At 49.3% G+C, this 16,750-nt stretch overlaps 1 protein-coding gene across 1 annotated transcript in view; it reads left to right on the forward strand.

Moving 5' to 3' along the window:
- LOC130123470 (laminin subunit alpha-3-like) overlaps positions 1–16,750 on the forward strand; it is a 125,106-nt gene that overhangs the window by 91,932 nt on the left and 16,424 nt on the right. Inside the window, exons 41-69 of the mRNA XM_056292640.1 lie at positions 2,161–2,274; positions 3,509–3,627; positions 4,035–4,115; positions 4,300–4,400; positions 4,526–4,579; positions 4,672–4,823; positions 5,827–5,937; positions 6,050–6,161; positions 6,400–6,573; positions 6,827–7,023; positions 7,222–7,338; positions 8,109–8,263; positions 9,146–9,287; positions 9,452–9,551; positions 9,632–9,748; positions 9,884–10,054; positions 10,242–10,393; positions 10,535–10,741; positions 10,860–11,008; positions 11,496–11,658; positions 11,767–11,894; positions 12,175–12,319; positions 13,167–13,268; positions 13,413–13,576; positions 13,693–13,810; positions 13,926–14,066; positions 14,232–14,362; positions 14,769–14,903; positions 16,027–16,147. Coding sequence (XP_056148615.1) covers positions 2,161–2,274; positions 3,509–3,627; positions 4,035–4,115; positions 4,300–4,400; positions 4,526–4,579; positions 4,672–4,823; positions 5,827–5,937; positions 6,050–6,161; positions 6,400–6,573; positions 6,827–7,023; positions 7,222–7,338; positions 8,109–8,263; positions 9,146–9,287; positions 9,452–9,551; positions 9,632–9,748; positions 9,884–10,054; positions 10,242–10,393; positions 10,535–10,741; positions 10,860–11,008; positions 11,496–11,658; positions 11,767–11,894; positions 12,175–12,319; positions 13,167–13,268; positions 13,413–13,576; positions 13,693–13,810; positions 13,926–14,066; positions 14,232–14,362; positions 14,769–14,903; positions 16,027–16,147 — 3,873 coding nt within the window. The remainder of the gene's footprint in view (positions 1–2,160; positions 2,275–3,508; positions 3,628–4,034; positions 4,116–4,299; positions 4,401–4,525; positions 4,580–4,671; positions 4,824–5,826; positions 5,938–6,049; positions 6,162–6,399; positions 6,574–6,826; positions 7,024–7,221; positions 7,339–8,108; positions 8,264–9,145; positions 9,288–9,451; positions 9,552–9,631; positions 9,749–9,883; positions 10,055–10,241; positions 10,394–10,534; positions 10,742–10,859; positions 11,009–11,495; positions 11,659–11,766; positions 11,895–12,174; positions 12,320–13,166; positions 13,269–13,412; positions 13,577–13,692; positions 13,811–13,925; positions 14,067–14,231; positions 14,363–14,768; positions 14,904–16,026; positions 16,148–16,750) is intronic.

Genomic DNA, 16,750 nt, shown 5'->3' on the forward strand with positions numbered 1-16,750 from the left:
TAGTGGGGTGGGGCAACTAGCAACACAGTGTTGCTCAACAGTCCAAGTGTGTGTGAGTGTGTGTGTGTTGGGGGGGGGGGTGAGTGTTGTTGCGGACACACCCAGTTGTCTATGTATTTTTGTTTGAATAGCATGATTCAGGTGTGAGTTTGATGCCTTTGCTGTCTGGAGACGTCTGACTTGCCTCGTAGTCACGGGAGCCAGCGTGTTCACTAATGCAACCTGCAAACCACAAACCTGCACGCACACAAACGTGCACGCACACACAAACCTGCACACACACACAAACCTGCAAACCACAAACGTGCACGCACACAAACATGCACGCACACACAAACCTGCACACACACACAAACCTGCACACACACACAAACGTGCACACACACACAAACCTGCACACACACAAACCTGCACACACACAAACCTGCATAGACACACAAACCTGCACACACACAAACCTGCACACACACACAAACCTGCATACACACACAAACCTGCATACACACACAAACCTGCATACACACACAAACCTGCATACACACACAGACAGGCAGAGAGTGTTTTACACCCTCCTGGAAGCAGAGGTCTTGCTGTACCCTGGTTACATGAAGCATATGATTACTCCACACATACAATTCTGTATTATGGTCGCTCTCCTTCCCATTCAGAACACTTCACATTTGTCTCCACCATTGAATGTTGGCCTGCGTGCTGAGAGAATGTGTGCTGAGAGAATGTGTGCTGAGAGAACGTGTAGATGTGCACATGCATGAAGGTGCTGCGCGGTTTGGGCTTGTGTTTGTGTAAATGTGGGCTTTCTTTTTTAAGTGTGTGTGTGTGTTAATGGAAAGGAGGCGTTGGTGCTCATTCGGTGTGTGCGTCTGCGTGCCCACACACTGCTCTGCAGAGCTGACTCAGGTGGATGAGTGGTGGCGGGGCGTGTCCTTGCGGCGTGTGTGTACGCGAGGTTGCGTTTAAGAGGCCGAGGCAGGGCAGAGTGGGGAGTTATTTCACCCAGACTACACGTCAGGAATGCCAGATACTTGCATGGATAGGCTGCGACAGAGACGGGCTTTACTACGGATCCTGCTATGGATGACTGTGCTCGGGCTGTGCTCTGCCGGCCCCCGGCCCCACCGGAGGGGGCAGAGACCCCGCTACACCAGAGAACATGACCCATGGACCCAGAGGATCCAGTACCCTTCAGCGGACGACCCGGGAACTCAGCGTGTACAGTACCCATCAGTAAACGACCCGGGAACTCAGCGTGTACAGTACCCATCAGCTGATGACCCAGGAACTCAGCGTGTACAGTACCCATCAGTAAACGACCCAGGAACTCAGCGTGTACAGTACCCTTCAGTAAACGACCCAGGAACTCAGCGTGTACAGTACCCATCAGTAAACGACCCGGGAACTCAGCGTGTACAGTACCCATCAGTAAACGACCCGGGAACTCAGCGTGTACAGTACCCTTCAGCGGACGACCCGGGAACTCAGCGTGTACAGTACCCGTCAGTAAACGACCCGGGTACACAGAGTGTTGGCTACCCTCCCCTGAATGGCGGAGAGCAGATGGTTCAGCTTCCTTCATCTGACGACAGTGACGCCGGCTCTCAGATCCAGGTGAAGTACGGACGTCGGATGCCGTGTGTCGTGTAGGTGTAAAGATGAGCTCACGTGGGGGTGTAGAGCAGCCACGGGTTGTGCAGCTCCGTGTAGCGGTGAGGACAACGGGTGTGTGTAGACTGTGTTGCTAAGCATGCCAGCAACACATACAGGGGCAAGTTCATCGCCAAGTTTACTGTTGTGTAGTTGCACGCTTGATAAAATGCCCCTTTCGCGTCTTGTTGGGGACCCTAGATCGTAACGGTCTTGTTTTAGATGGTCGCCTTCATCTCTAAAAGCACTGCGGTGATCAGGCGAAGATCAGGTCTGTTTGGTTTCCAGGTCTTGAACAGTTGTCACTAGTGTTTTGGGATGCACATTAGTACATATTCTGACTGGGATGTGGTCATTCTACCCCCCCCGCCCCCGCCCCGTGTTCCTGTCGTACTCATTGCCCTGGGTTTTTTGTTCATTTTGTCAATTATGGATTATGGATTTTAAGCGAACAAAGTTTGGGAAGAGGGTGACGTTTTGTTTTTAATGTTTTTCCAGAAATGTGCTCCAGGCTACTACAGAGACGGCAGTGGGCCTTACTTTGGCCGTTGTGTGCCCTGCGACTGTAATGGCCTGGCTACCGAGTGTGATGAGAGGACCGGGAGATGTCTGGTAAGGAACTCACTCACTCACTCACTCACTCACTCACTCACTCACTCACTCACTCACTCACTCACTCACTCACTCAAATATAGTGTAGCACAGCTTCACTCACTCACTCCCTCACTCCCTCACTCACTCACTCACTCACTCACTCACTCAGTCACTCACTCAGTCACTCACTCCCTCACTCACTCACTCAGTCACTCACTCAGTCACTCACTCAGTCACTCACTCAGTCACTCACTCACTCACTCACTCACTCACTCAGTCACTCAGTCACTCACTCACTCACTCACTCAGTCACTCACTCCCTCACTCACTCCCTCAGTCACTCACTCACTCCCTCACTCACTCACTCCCTCACTCAGTCACTCACTCACTCCCTCACTCACTCCCTCACTCACTCCCTCCCTCACTCACTCACTCACTCACTCACTCACTCACTCACTCACTCACTCAGTCACTCACTCACTCCCTCACTCACTCACTCCCTCACTCACTCCCTCCCTCACTCACTCACTCACTCACTCACTCACTCACTCACTCACTCACTCCCATAAATATAGTGTAGCACAGCTACACACGTCTAACAGTGATGACTCCGGCTCATCTGCCGCCTCCTGCGTGAGCCGCAGCTCAGTCAGAGTCTAGAAGTCGGGGCTCGGGGGCATTTCTATGGGCGGTCTGGTGGCACCCCACCCTGCCCCAGTGCCCACAGGGTTGCGTTGTGCAACCACACGAAAGCACTTCGTGGTCCCCGTTTGCCTGAGGACGATCCGTCTCTCTGGCGTTATCGCTCCATCTCTGCTCCCCGCCTCCGTGGTGGGACGGCAGGGGTGAAACCCTAGACGTCTAAAAGCTCAGCGTTCTCTCGGCTCTTACGCAAGACACTTAAGTCCGGGCCTGGGTGTGTTCATACTGTGGCTCCCGGCTGCGGGAGAAGCAGAGCCACATGGACACACATTAGTGCAGAAGACAGGGTGCAGCAGAGAGCACCCTTTCTGATGGATTAGAGAGGGAACGTCTGGCTTTTTCTTTTCGTCCTCAAGCCTTTTCCCTTTCTTTGCATCACAAAGAAAAAACAGGGTCTGGCTGTGTTTGGTGTAGCGCAGCCCATTAAAGGCTAAGATGCCCCACACCGGCCCTGCATCCTGACGGAGGCCCCCCTCATTCTCTCCGCTCGGCACAGCGTGTTGTATGGCACAGACAGTGTGGTTTGATGAACGTGTTTTATGGCTTGCAGAACTGTCAGCATCACGCAGCAGGGGACCGGTGCGACCGCTGTGAGGAAGGCTACCACGGAAACCCGGCTCAGAGGACGTGCCGGGTGTGCCCGTGTCCGTTTCGAACACAAGCAAACAGGTAGGTGTGTCAGGAAAACAGCGAACCGTGTCGCCTCCGGCTGGGCCGGGCGTCCCTACGGACACAATCGGCCGTGTCTGCGGGTGGGAAGCCGGATGGGGGTATGTGTCCTGGTCGCTGCATTAGCGCCTCCTCTGGTCGGTCGGGGCACCTCCCACGTGCTACGCCCCCCCTGGCGAAACACCTCACCGTCAGGTGGAAAGAAGCGGCTGGCGACTCCGCCTGTACCGGAGGAGACATGTGGTAGTCTGCAGCGAGCAGGACGGCTCTGAAGAGTGGGGTAATTGGGCGGATACAGTTGGGGAGAGAAAAAACTACAAAAGGAAAACGATAAACAAGCGACGTGCTGAAACGACACAATGCAGTACTTGTTTTGAGCAATATAATATCTCCCTGCTCCTCCGCAGCTTTGCAGTGGGGTGCAGAGAGGTTTCCAGCGGGTTCGAGTGTGTGTGCAGAACGGGCTACTCTGGAGACAGGTGTGAGAGGTGAGTGATTGTACAGGCAGATAACGGAGAAGGTGAGGTCATCCATCCACTGATCCATCCATCCGTCCGGTCATGCAAACAAAGTGCTATGTGGGATAATTCCCTGCAGGACCACTGAAACTTCCCTGGTCTATTTCTCTTTCTCCACTAATCCATTTTCCCCACTGGTCTTCCTGCCTCTCAGGTGCGCTCCAGGTTTCTACGGCGAGCCACTGGCCCCAGGAGGCAGTTGTCGGCCCTGCGACTGCAATGGCAACGGAAACAACTGTGACCCCAGGACCGGAGGTTAGCGTGTGGACACACACCGTAACACTGGGCAATAGTTTTAAATGGCGATTTGTCCAAATTTAAGTCAGTCATATTAACGATTCTATCTTCCTTTCTTTCTTCCTTTCTTTCCCAATCTGCAGTGTGCAAGAACACACTGGAGCCCAAAGACACCAACACAGAAGAGCAATGCCAGGGTGAGGAAATCTCTGCGGCAGTGATGGTTTCAATGAAAAACATATATGGCTGAAGGACCGTTTTTACTGATCAGATCCTCTTTGTCTTCCAGAATGTGATAGCTGTGCCCAGACTTTGCTCAATGACTTGGAGCAGCTGGACGACGAGTTGGGAAGAATCAAACGTCAGTTGAACAACGCCACTGCCAGCGCCTCGGCCCAGGAAAGGTTGGAGAAGCTGGAGAAGGCCATTGCAGACACCAAGGTAATACTGGTCCCATCGTGACCTCCCGCTCTGAAGGTGATACAGGGGTTAAGAAAGGCTGATGACGGGCGTCCGGGTAGCGTGGCGGTCTATCCCGTTGCCTACCAACACGGGGATCGCCGGATCGAATCCCCGTGTTGCCTCCGGCTCGGTCGGGCGTCCCTACAGACACAATTTGCCGTGTCTGCGGGTGGGAAGCCGGATGTGGGTGTGTCCTGGTCACTACACTAGCGCCTCCTCTGGTCAGTTGGGGCACCTGGAACTGGGGGGAATAGCGTGATCCTCCCACGCGCTACATCCCCCTAGTGAAACTCCTCACTGTCAGGTGAAAAGAAGCGGCTGGCGACTCCACATGTATGGGAGGAGGCATGCGGTAGTCTGCAGCCCTCCCCGGATCAGCAGAGGGGGCGGAGCAGCGACCAGGACGGCTCAGAAGAGTGGTGTAATTGGCCAAGTACAATTGGGGAGAAAATCCAGAAAAAAAAAGAAAGGCTGATGATTTCATGAAGACAGCCATTAACGGTCACCAATTCGATGTTGACAAGTAGCCAGGGCACGTTTTATTTTGCTAGTACTGTACCACATGGATGTACTAACATTCACTGTGGTAGTCTCACTCAATGTCCATTTTATGCACACACACATACGCATGCACGCGGTATGGCCGAGTAAGGGCGTGCTTATGCAAACATTGCAGAATCCTGCTGATAAGCGATCTTGGTGCATTCTGTCCCGGGGCTCATATGTCAGCATGTGTTAGGGACCGCACCGTTGGACGTCTGTCGCCAGGGTTGTGACTTGTAGTGGCGCAGACCCTCATGATCTCCACAAAGCAGCAGCTTCCTTTGAAACTGCACAAATGTGCACTGACGAACCGCGAGTAGCCCCGAACAAGTTGCGAGGCCTCGCCTAAAGCCCTCTGAACCAGGGTTCGAGCGGTCGAGTGAATTTTACACGACGAGCCCTACGGTACCATGCATTTTTGTTGGTATTCCCTCTGTAGAATCTGGTCAACAAGTTCGGCGCCACAGTCAACAGCCAGAGGTCAAAGGTCAGCCAGCTGGAGCAGGACATGCTCACTGTCCAGGATGACGTCAACTCCCTTAAAGACAAGGTAGGGTGCTGGAACTATTATAATTATTATCATCATCATCATTTTTATATACCAGGCATGTCTTCCCAGTGGTGAAACAGTGTATGAGATGCTGTGGGTATTTTCCCTGCAGGCGGATAAGAGGGCAGCTGTGGCTGACAAGGCAGTAGGAGACGTGGAAAAAACTCACCGGAGAGCCAAGGATCTGGACTCCGAGGTTCAGAACATGCTGAAGAAAATCCAAGGTCAGGATGAGCTCTGCTTTAGTAACAACAGTGCTGCTGTCTCTTATGGCGTCAGCTGCTTGCTGGCCTTTCTGCTTTGCTTCCATTGTGTGGGTGTGTCATGTGGTTCGTTGGTTTGTAAGCGTTCCTATCAAGGGCCACAGGGTTCATGTGATAGGTCTTTATTGTGAAACCTTTGTTTTAGTCGTCCATTAAAACCTGTGGGTTTGCATGTGTGTGTGTGTGTGTGTCTTCTCAGCCCTGCTGGACCAGCTGAAAAAGATAGGCACCAGTGCCGGTGGCGATATTTTGCCCGGCAAAGACCTGCGTAAGATGCTGGACGAGGCTCAGCGCATGGTGAAGGAGATGGAGGAGAGGAACTTCACCCCCCAGAAGAATGCTGCCGAGAAGGAAAGAGACGAGGCCAAGAAACGTACGGTTCTCTGCCACTTGGCTTCCCATCGGTTGATGTTTTACATTACCTTTCGGTATCAGAAGTCTGATGCGGTGAGATAATGGCTGACCCAGGCGATAACGCTGGTCGATAAAATGTTCGGCGGGACAACGTTAGGGTTTGTTTGCTTTTCAGCTGAGAGAGCAACATAGTCTGATGTCAGCACGCGTGTTTGTTTTTCTGTCCTGCCCCGTCCCATTTCAAATTTCCTCTGTTCCTCTGCTTTCTCAAGTGTTGGAGTACATCAAGGCCAATGTGAGCAAGCAGTATGAGAGGAACGAGGCAGCAGCGGAGCAGATCCGAAACAAGCTGAAGGACTACGAAGCCAAGCTGAAGGACCTGGAGGAGGCCCTGAAGGAAGCTGGAGACATGGTGAAGAAAGCCAACACCCAGAACGGACTCAACGCTCAGGCTATGGAGGACCTACTGGTAATGACAAGCACGAAATAGCAGAGCACCATTTGTCAGAATGTTGTAGGCTAGGGAGGGAATGGTCGACTTCTACGCTTTAAAATCCAACTTAAAAGTCTCCACAACTCATTGAGGTATGTTATATTTCTATAGAGAGTCCGTTCCAGTTCTTTGTGCTCTAATAGAGATTTTTTTTGTTTTTAATGCACATTAAAGAAACGTATTGAAAACCTGAAGAAGGAACGCGACACGGTCCGGGACCAAATGGCCATGGCAGAGGCTGAGCTGCGGAAAGCTGAAGATCTGCTGAGAAGGCTGTCCGACAGTAAAATGGTACACCCAACACACTGCACCTTGCAAATGCTTCTCTGTTGACCGGTGTATATTTCTGAGATTCATTTTCCACGATATCGGAGGGCGTCTGGGTGGCGTAGCGGTCTGTTCCGTTGCCTACCAATAGGGGGATCGGCGGTTCGAATCCCCGTGTTACCTCCGGCTTGGTCGGGCGTCCCTACAGACACAATTGGCCTCGTGTCTGCGGGTGGGAAGCCGGATGTGGGTATGTGTCCTGGTCGCTGCACTAGCGCCTCCTCGGGTCAGTCGGCGTGCCTGTTCGGGGGGGGGGGGGTGGGGGGAATAGCATGATCCTCCCACGCGCTACGCCCCCCTGGCGAAACTCCTCACCGTCAGGTGAAAAAAAGCGGCTGGTGACTCCACATGTATTGGAGGAGGCTTGTGGTAGTCTGCAGCCCTCCCCGGATCGGCAGAGGGGGGCGGAGCAGCAACCAGGATGGCTCGGGGTAATTGGCCAAGTGCAATTGGGAGAAAAAGGGGGGGAATCCCCCCCCCCCAAAAAAAAGATTCCAGGATATTAAACAGTTTTTTTTTCAGGATTGACAGAGAACAGACAGTACAGTACATACATGGCACCATAAAACAGCCTTATTTCTATTCTGTGCCTGTGAAACTCCAGGTCCTCACATAACTTCTGCTCAGATATGGATCAGTGTTTGTGCTTGACATGCTCTATTACGAGATATGGCTGTTTTTTTCCCCGAGTGCAGTGTGACATGCAGCTACTTGCTTGTCCCTCGCTTCTGCAGGAGTATGAACAGCTGGCAGCACAGTTGGACGGTGCAAAGACTGACTTGACCAAGAAGGTTAATGAGCTCACCCGGGCGGCCAGCAAGAAGGACCTTGTGGAAAGAGCTGAGGAGCATGCTAAGAACCTCAACAAGCTGGCCATGGACCTCCAAGAGTAGGTCTTTCGTTTGGATAGGGAAATAACCTCGTTGTAGTTTAGGAGTGGAAGGGTCTATTGTACCAATTTCATGAAAAATAATATATATATATATATATATATATATATATATATATATGTTTAAGCCACTTTATGTTGTTATTGTACAGTTGTTTGGTTACAATGAAACATGTTCTCTGCATTTAACCCGTCCTATTGTATAGGAGCAGTGGGCAGCTGCAGCACCCATATATGTAATATACACTGACATATACATTAGCAGCCATAACACTAAGCAGCCTCCTGTTTGTCTCTGAAGCTCCACTGAAATTGTGTCCATTGTTGACATCACTGACAGACAGTTTGTGAATGTGAAATCGTAGCTTCATGGTTTGCCGACAGGCTGCTTTGTAGGAAAAAAATTGAATGTTAAAGCTGCATTTTCATATTCACAGAGCACGTGCTGTGAAATCACTGGCAGACACAAATTCCACATTTGGTGGCATTTCAGAGATGGGAGACTGAGACAGAAGGCTGCTCAGTATTATGACTGCTAACACACACACACACACACACACATATATATATAGATAGATAGATAGATAGATAGATAGATAGATAGATAGATAGATAGATAGATAGATAGATAGATAGATAGATAGATAGATAGATAGATAGATAGATAGATAGATAGATGTATTTTTCCCCTCTAAGGTGCTTTGATGATGATTTTGTTAAGCAACGGCATTTAGCTGTATCTGCTTATTTTGTCATACACTTTTTTATGTTTAAGTAGTTTGGATGTTTTTGTTTGGTTGCTTTCATCCTCTGTGCAGCGTTTCCAGGCGGATAGTTGAGCCTTGGCTCTCATGTTTGTTTTCTCTCTGCTCCATTTGACAGTGCTGTGAAGGAATCGAGGAATCGCTCCGACGTGCGAGATGCCATGGGTGCTATCGAGGCCTACAAGGGCATCACAGATGCAATCGCTGCTGCTGAGGCCGCAGCCAATGAAGCAAAAGATGCGTCGAACAAGGCCCTGGATGTAAGTCAACACACCTTATGCTGCCTGGATACAAACATGCACACTTACTGGATAGATAGAAAAGTCATCAAGATTCAAAGAGTTTACTGGAATAAACCTTTACCATTATCCACCCCATTCTGAGATTTTTTATGAATGCATTTTTTTGTTGTTGCCTCTTTTAGGGTGTGAAAAAGGGGGACCTGACAAAAAGAGCAAAAGTCCTGAAAGAGAATGGAAACAACTTACTGTCGGATGCAGAGGAAACAAAGCGGGACCTTCAGGGTATTCATCTCTGCTTGTTTCCATCGCATATCTTAAAATCAGCCGAAGCTCAGTTACTAACTGTAATTTTCCCTTAAAAGCCGCCAGTTATGACCTCACCACCCAAAAGGAGCGTCTGAAGAATGCTGAAAAGAAGAAGAAAGCTTTGGAGAAGGATATTCAGGAGGCCAAGGCAGAGCTGAATAAGATCAAGCGCGGTATGCCACGTCAAAGCTGTGATAATATGAGTGTTGAATTGTCAGTTGATTGCAGTGCAGTGATTGCAGTAGCTCATCTGTGTCCTCTTTACATTTGACCTCCCCGCATCCTCCTGTCCGTCGCCCGCCAATCAGATGACATTGGCGATATGATTGACCAGGCTAAGAGGAAGGCATCCCGAGCCAACGACACAGCTGGCACCACCCTGGACAAACTGGATGCGATCAGAAAGGAAGTCGAAAAGATCAACATCACTCCCCTGGACTCCAACCTCAGCAGTGTTATGGACGACGTGGACAAGTCAGGTGAGGGATCTGGGACAAATGTCCTCAGTCACTCTTTTCTGTTAGACTCAGTATAAACATTATTTTTACTATTCATGCTGAGCACACAGTGCATCACGTAGATTTCTATATTTTAGCTGTCTGCGCACAAAACGGTCGATAAATAATTTTCCGAAACCTTTCATCGCTCTTCGTTCTCCGTTCGCAGTAAAGAACCTGTTGAACACCATCCCGTCTCTGGAAGATAAGATCTCGGAGGTGGAGAACCTCAGCTCTCACCTCTCTCCTGTCAGCAACATATCCGAGAACATCAAGAAGATCAAGGAGCTCATTGAACAGGCTCGAGATGCGGCCAACAGGGTAAAGTCCCACAGCTAAATAAATATAAGACCATTTGTAAGCCATTAACTGTCTATTCTGTAAAAGCTCCAGTACATTTACAGGCGCGCCCTCTGTTTAATACAAAATCTCTTGGGCTGGATTTACCACTTCTCTTTCCAGATTGTGGTCCCTATGAAGTTCGCCGGTGAGGGTCACGTGGAGCTGCGTCCACCAAGGGATTTGGAGGATTTGAAGGCCTACACATCAATGTCTCTGATGCTTCAGAGGCCTCCGGTACCCGACAGTGGCCGGGGAGATGGAGCCCGCAGACGCCGACAGGCCGTAGACCAGGGAGACATGTTTGTGCTCTACCTCGGCAATAAAGATGTAAGTGAACATACACGTGGGGTTTGAAAGACAAAGCTGTCGGATGTTGGATCATTTTGGTTGACATTTTACGACTGAATGTGCGCAAGTTGTTAGCTAACTTGATCGTCTGTCCCAGGCCTCTTCGGACTACATAGGCATGGCTCTAAGGAAGAACGTGCTTTACGTTGTGTACAAACTCAACGGCATTGAGAATGAGATCAAAACAGACACCATCACCAGGTCGGCGAGTGAGCCAGCCTTCTTTGACAAAGTGGATCTGCACAGGTAGCATCCTTATCTTCAATTTCAAATTCAGACGTATTGTAGCCAAAAGCCATCTTGTGTGATTTTTGAAAATACCTTAGTGAGCATAATGATCGGATATTAAAGGTACATTCCGTAGCGGCATGCACTGCCATGGCTATGAAAGCGCTACCACAATACAGTTGCTCTACTGACAACAAGAAACAGGAAACATCTCACCATCGGGTCAACGTTGTGCATTTGTTTGAGAAATTGAGACAACTGAAAGACACAAAAGAGAGTGAAGGCAGTGCAGCATTGGCTGATTTTCTCATTTGCAGCTGATAAAGTGAACAACTTTCACGACATCTGACCAAAACGAACTGAGATGGACAGCCTCTGTGTGCATCAGTTGTGGATTGTACCTTTGAGTCAAAAGTATACCTTTACTATTTTTAAGACCAGTGAAGGCGGTGAACTTGATGAAAGCTTGGGGGTAGTCTCACGTGGTACCTGTGTCATTATTTAGGATTTACCAAGATGCAGAAGTGGACCTCACCAAACTCTACACATCAAGTAAGCCTGACACAACCAAGATAAGAAATAAGCAGGGAGACGGGATGAAGAACCTCTTAGACCTCAGTCCTAGTGACGTGGTCTTCTACGTCGGAGGCTACCCTGACAACTTCAATGTAAGACACGTTTTTGTGATCAAATGAAACAACCACTCTACAGACAGGGAATCAAATTCTGAAGTTTTGCCAAACTAAAGTGCGTTTCTCTATTTTGTTTCTCCTCAGCCACCGCCCTCTCTCAACTACCCCAAGTATAAGGGCTGTATCGAGTTCTCCTCCTTTAACGACAGATTTGTCAGCCTTTATAATTTCCAGAAGGCAGTGAACATCAACTTGGAGACGCCATGCAAGAGGTAATGATGCCCTGGGCGTGATCAGCATGAAACCCTCCAGCTGGGCAGTTTTCCTAATGGAAGATACTTTGACCTGTCTGTCATCAAAGGTCCTGTTAACGAGTCTTTTAAGGCACATTAACCCGATTCTTTCACAAAGAAATTCATTCATTGAACGTCGGCCAAGTAAAAGATGGCAAATACTCCTCGTACCGATATTGGTTTCCGTGTGAAAGCTATCTTGGTTTGAATCTGATGTAATGTTGAAAAACTTTAACGAGCAAATCCCCCTTTTTCATAGGTATATACAGCAACTGGATTCTGACTACTTTGAAGGTACCGGGTATGCCAAGGTAGTCGTCGGTAAACCACAGGTCACCATGCTGATGGTTCAGACCATCCACTCCCGCTCTGAGAATGGACTGCTCCTCTACATAGGAAATGAGGTGCATCTTTGTTTGTGCTGTACAGTGGATCTTTCCTGTATGCGACTTGAATATCTGCTTCTACTTCCAGCTGCTCCCGTTAGGGGGCGCCACAGCGGATCATCCGTTTCCATCTCGTCCTGTCCTCTGCATCTTCCTCTGTCACACCAGCCACCTGCATGTCCTCCCTCACCACATCCATAAACCTCCTCTTTGGCCTTCCTCTTCTCCTCTTCCCTGGCAGCTCCATATTCAGCATCCTTCTCCCAGTATACCCAGCATCTCTCCTCCACACATGTCCAAACCATCTCCATCTTGTCTCTCTCACTTTGTCTCCAAACCGTCCAACCTGAGCTGTCCCTCTAATATACTCGTTCCTAATCCTGTCCTTCTTCATCACTCCCAGTGAAAATCTTATCATCTTCATCTCTGCCACCTCCAGCTCCACCTCCTGTCTTTTCATCAGTGCCACTGTCTCCAAACCATACAACATAGCTGGTCTCACTACCATCTTGTAAACCTTCCCTTTAACTCTTGCTGGTGCCCTTCTCTCACACATCACTCCTGACACTCTTCTCCCCCCACTCCACCCTGCCTGCACTCTCTTCTTCACCTCTCTCCTGCACTCCCCATTAGTTTGGACAGTTGACCCCAAGTATTTAAACTCATACACCTTCATCACCTCCACTCCTTGCATCCTCACCATTCCACTGTCCTCCCTCTCATTCGCCCATACGTAAATGAGAGAGAGGACAGTGGACAAAGATTATATTACATAATGTGATGCATTGGATGTCTTGTTTATATTTAATATAAGCAACAGTGTTGTTTGCTATTTGGTTAGAACTATGTTTCCTCTGTTTTGCAGGACAAATACTATAGTTTGACGGTTGAGATGGGCCACCTTGTTCTTCACAGTAACGTCTTAACAGCACCGGTTCGGAGTGACCGCACATTGTTCCCTCCTGAAGTAAGGGTCTCTACCGTTAAATATTCAGTGCAGTAATTTTGCCTTGCTCTTAGCCCCTCAGATGACACCCCACCTTAGCAAATGGAGATAAAATTGGCTTAGCTAACTAGAACAATATTTTCCGTCTGCTCTTTCTCTTCTCAGAATGACAAGTTGGTAGAAGTCCTTGTCATAATCGAGTCCACCGGCGGGAAGGCGATCAAAGTACGTGCGGCAAATAGAGAGGTAATCAGAGCTGCTGCAGAGTACACCAAAGGAGAATTTACAGAATATTACATCGGTGGCTTACCACAAGAGTTGAGGGAAAAGTAAGTGACTATCGCCATTCATCAAAATCAGTCTTGGTTTTACCGATGTGTGCCCTTTGGAATTGAACCTCACGCTGCCTGGAGAGTAATGGGATTTTCCTGTTCCCCCCTTACAGGAATAACATCACCATACAACCCCTCAAAGGATGCTTGAGGAACGTGAAGCTGAATAATAAGTACGAAACCTTCGCAGAGAAAGTCGGCGTCAGCCGTGGTTGTCCCGAAGATTTCTTGGTGAGACGTTGATCTCGGCGTGTTAAACCGGTCACTAGTGATACACCGTACCATCTCCCATGCTGCGGTGGACTTCACGTTGCACCCGTGTCACCTTGTCCATGTTCTCTTCCAGGCCTCTCGCAAAGCAGAGTTCAGCTTGGGAAGCTCCCTGTCGTCTGCCCTCACAGGCTTCAGCCTGGCTAATGATGTCAGCGTCTCTCTGGGCTTCAAGAGCACGGAGAACAACGGCCTTCTCCTGCAGAAAACCCAGTCGGTCAGTCCTTTACTCACCCGGTCTGTGCTCTCATCCTGCGGTGAATTTTGAGTTTGTGACTGTGACGGGTGTGAAGCCTGCGACAACAGAACAGCACACAGATCACATGGTACTCTTACACCCTTCTCTCTTTGCTTTAATTGTCTATTTTTCTCTGTTGTGCAGGGTACCGGAATTGAACTCGCGCTGCAGAATGGCTTCGTGGTACTCCAGTTCAAAGACAGGGCGTGGAAATCTAGGAACCAATACAAGGACGGCAAATGGCATTATTTGACTGCAACCAAAAGAGACGAGGGGTATAGCTTCACTTACTTTGTGAAAAAGTTGCTTCACTAGTTGAAACAAGAACCCTGGTGTTGGTGATGAAGTGTGTTTTTGAGGAAGAGATGTGTATAGAGAGATAACACCTCACCGTTTTGGAGGAAGTGATGTGTATAGAGAGATAACACATCACCGTTTTGGAGGAAGTGATGTGTATAGAGAGATAACACATCACCGTTTTGGAGGAAGTGATGTGTACAGAGAGATAACACATCACCGTTTTGGAGGAAGTGATGTGTATAGAGAGATAACACCTCACCGTTTTGGAGGAAGTGATGTGTATAGAGAGAGCGCTTGTTTTGACAGCTTTCAGACCTGGCATGCAATCATTACTTGGACAAGTTACTTCATTATATTTACTTTGATCATGTCGCCAAACAGGATTAAGTTGCTTATCGATGATGAGGATGAAGGCCAGCAGTTGACTTCCACCCCTTTCAAAGCCAACTCGGAAACCACCGTGTTCCTTGGAAAGGACACTTTCAAGGGCTGCCTGTCCAACCTCTACACCCGACGGTAACGGCTCCACACCACAGATTACCAGCATGCTTCACGACCGCTCTAATGCAGCATCTAGTGCAGCGTCTAATGCAGCGTCTAGTGCAGCATCTAGTGCAGCGTCTAATGCAGCGTCTGATGCAGCATCTAGTGCAGCATCTAGTGCAGCGTCTAATGCAGCGTCTGATGCAGCATCTAGTGCAGCGTCTACTGCAGCGTCTAATGCAGCATCTACTGCAGCGTCTAATGTAGCATCTGATGCAGCATCTAATGCAGCATCTAGTGCAGCATCTAATGCAGCATCTAATGCAGCATCTAGTGCAGCATATAGTGCAGCATCTACTGCAGCGTCTACTGCAGCATCTAATGTAGCATCTACTGCAGCATATAGTGCAGCGTCTACTGCAGCGTCTACTGCAGCGTCTAATGCAGCGTCTGATGCAGCATCTAATGCAGCATATAGTGCAGCATCTACCGCAGCGTCTGATGCAGCGTCTGATGCAGCATCTAGTGCAGCATCTAATGCAGCATCTAGTGCAGCATCTACTGCAGCATCTAGTGCAGCGTCTAATGCAGCGTCTGATGCAGCATCTACTGCAGCATCTACTGCAGCATCTAATGCAGTGTCTGATGCAGCATCTACTGCAGCATCTACTGCAGCGTCTAGTGCAGCATCTACTGCAGTGTCTGGTGCAGCATCTACTGCAGCGTCTAGTGCAGCATCTACTGCAGCGTCTAGTGCAGCATCTACTGCAGTGTCTGGTGCAGCATCTACTGCAGCATCTAGTGCAGCATCTACTGCAGCGTCTGGTGCAGCATCTACTGCAGCGTCTAGTGCAGCATCTACTGCAGCGTCTAGTGCAGCATCTACTGCAGCATCTAGTGCAGCATCTGATGCAGCATCTACTGCAGCATCTAGTGCAGCATCTAGTTCAGCATCTAATTCAGCGTCTAATGCAGCGTCTGATGCAGCATCTACTGCAGCAACTACTGCAGCGTCTAATGCAGCATCTACTGCAGTCAGACCACCAGCTGGAGTGTGTTTACTGTTGAAGGTGTTTACTGTTGGAGGTGTTTACTGTTGGAGGTGTTAGTGTGAAGACCATCTGAGCTGTTCTTTGTGCGTGTTTGTTTCTTGCAGGCCAGAGAGTCTGTACAGACCAGAAGACCTGAGCCAGTTCAACTCTTCTGGCGCCGTGCTGGTGGATGTGTGCACTGCTGACAGACCTCCGCAACTGATGCTGGACCGTAGCACGAGGACGGTGAGGATTAACTTCGTGCTCACACACGTACACAGATACACTCAAACATACACACCGCTTGTTTTATACACACACACACACACACACACACACATATATATATAACTTTGTTAAAAGAAACACAACGGTAGGGAAAGTGCTCAACAAATAAGGAGCAAAATAATCCAGTGAGTCAAATAAATTCTTTATGAGGCAGTACAAGCCTGTTTCATGCCATAAGCAATCACACACACACACACACATATATATGTATATATATATGTGTGTGTGTGTGTATATATCTCCTCCCACGCGCTACGCCCCCCCGGTGAAACTCCTCACTGTCAGGTGACAAGAAGCGGCTGGTGACTCCACATGTATGGGAGGAGGCATGTGGTAGTCTGCAGCCCTCCCCGGATCGGCAGAGGGGGTGGAGCAGAGACCGGGACGGCTCGGAAGAGTGGGGGGTAATTGGCCCAAGTGCAATTGGGGAGAAAGGGGGGGGAGGGGGGTAATAAATACTAAGATAAACTGACGGTGTAAGCCAGCGACGGCCAGGAGGTCACAGACAACAGGAGTCCCGAGGAACTGCACGGCTTTATGTCGGGTTTCAGAAGTTTGTAC

The sequence above is a fragment of the Lampris incognitus genome, chromosome 14 (assembly GCF_029633865.1).
Source record: "Lampris incognitus isolate fLamInc1 chromosome 14, fLamInc1.hap2, whole genome shotgun sequence".
NCBI classification, from domain to species: domain Eukaryota; kingdom Metazoa; phylum Chordata; class Actinopteri; order Lampriformes; family Lampridae; genus Lampris; species Lampris incognitus.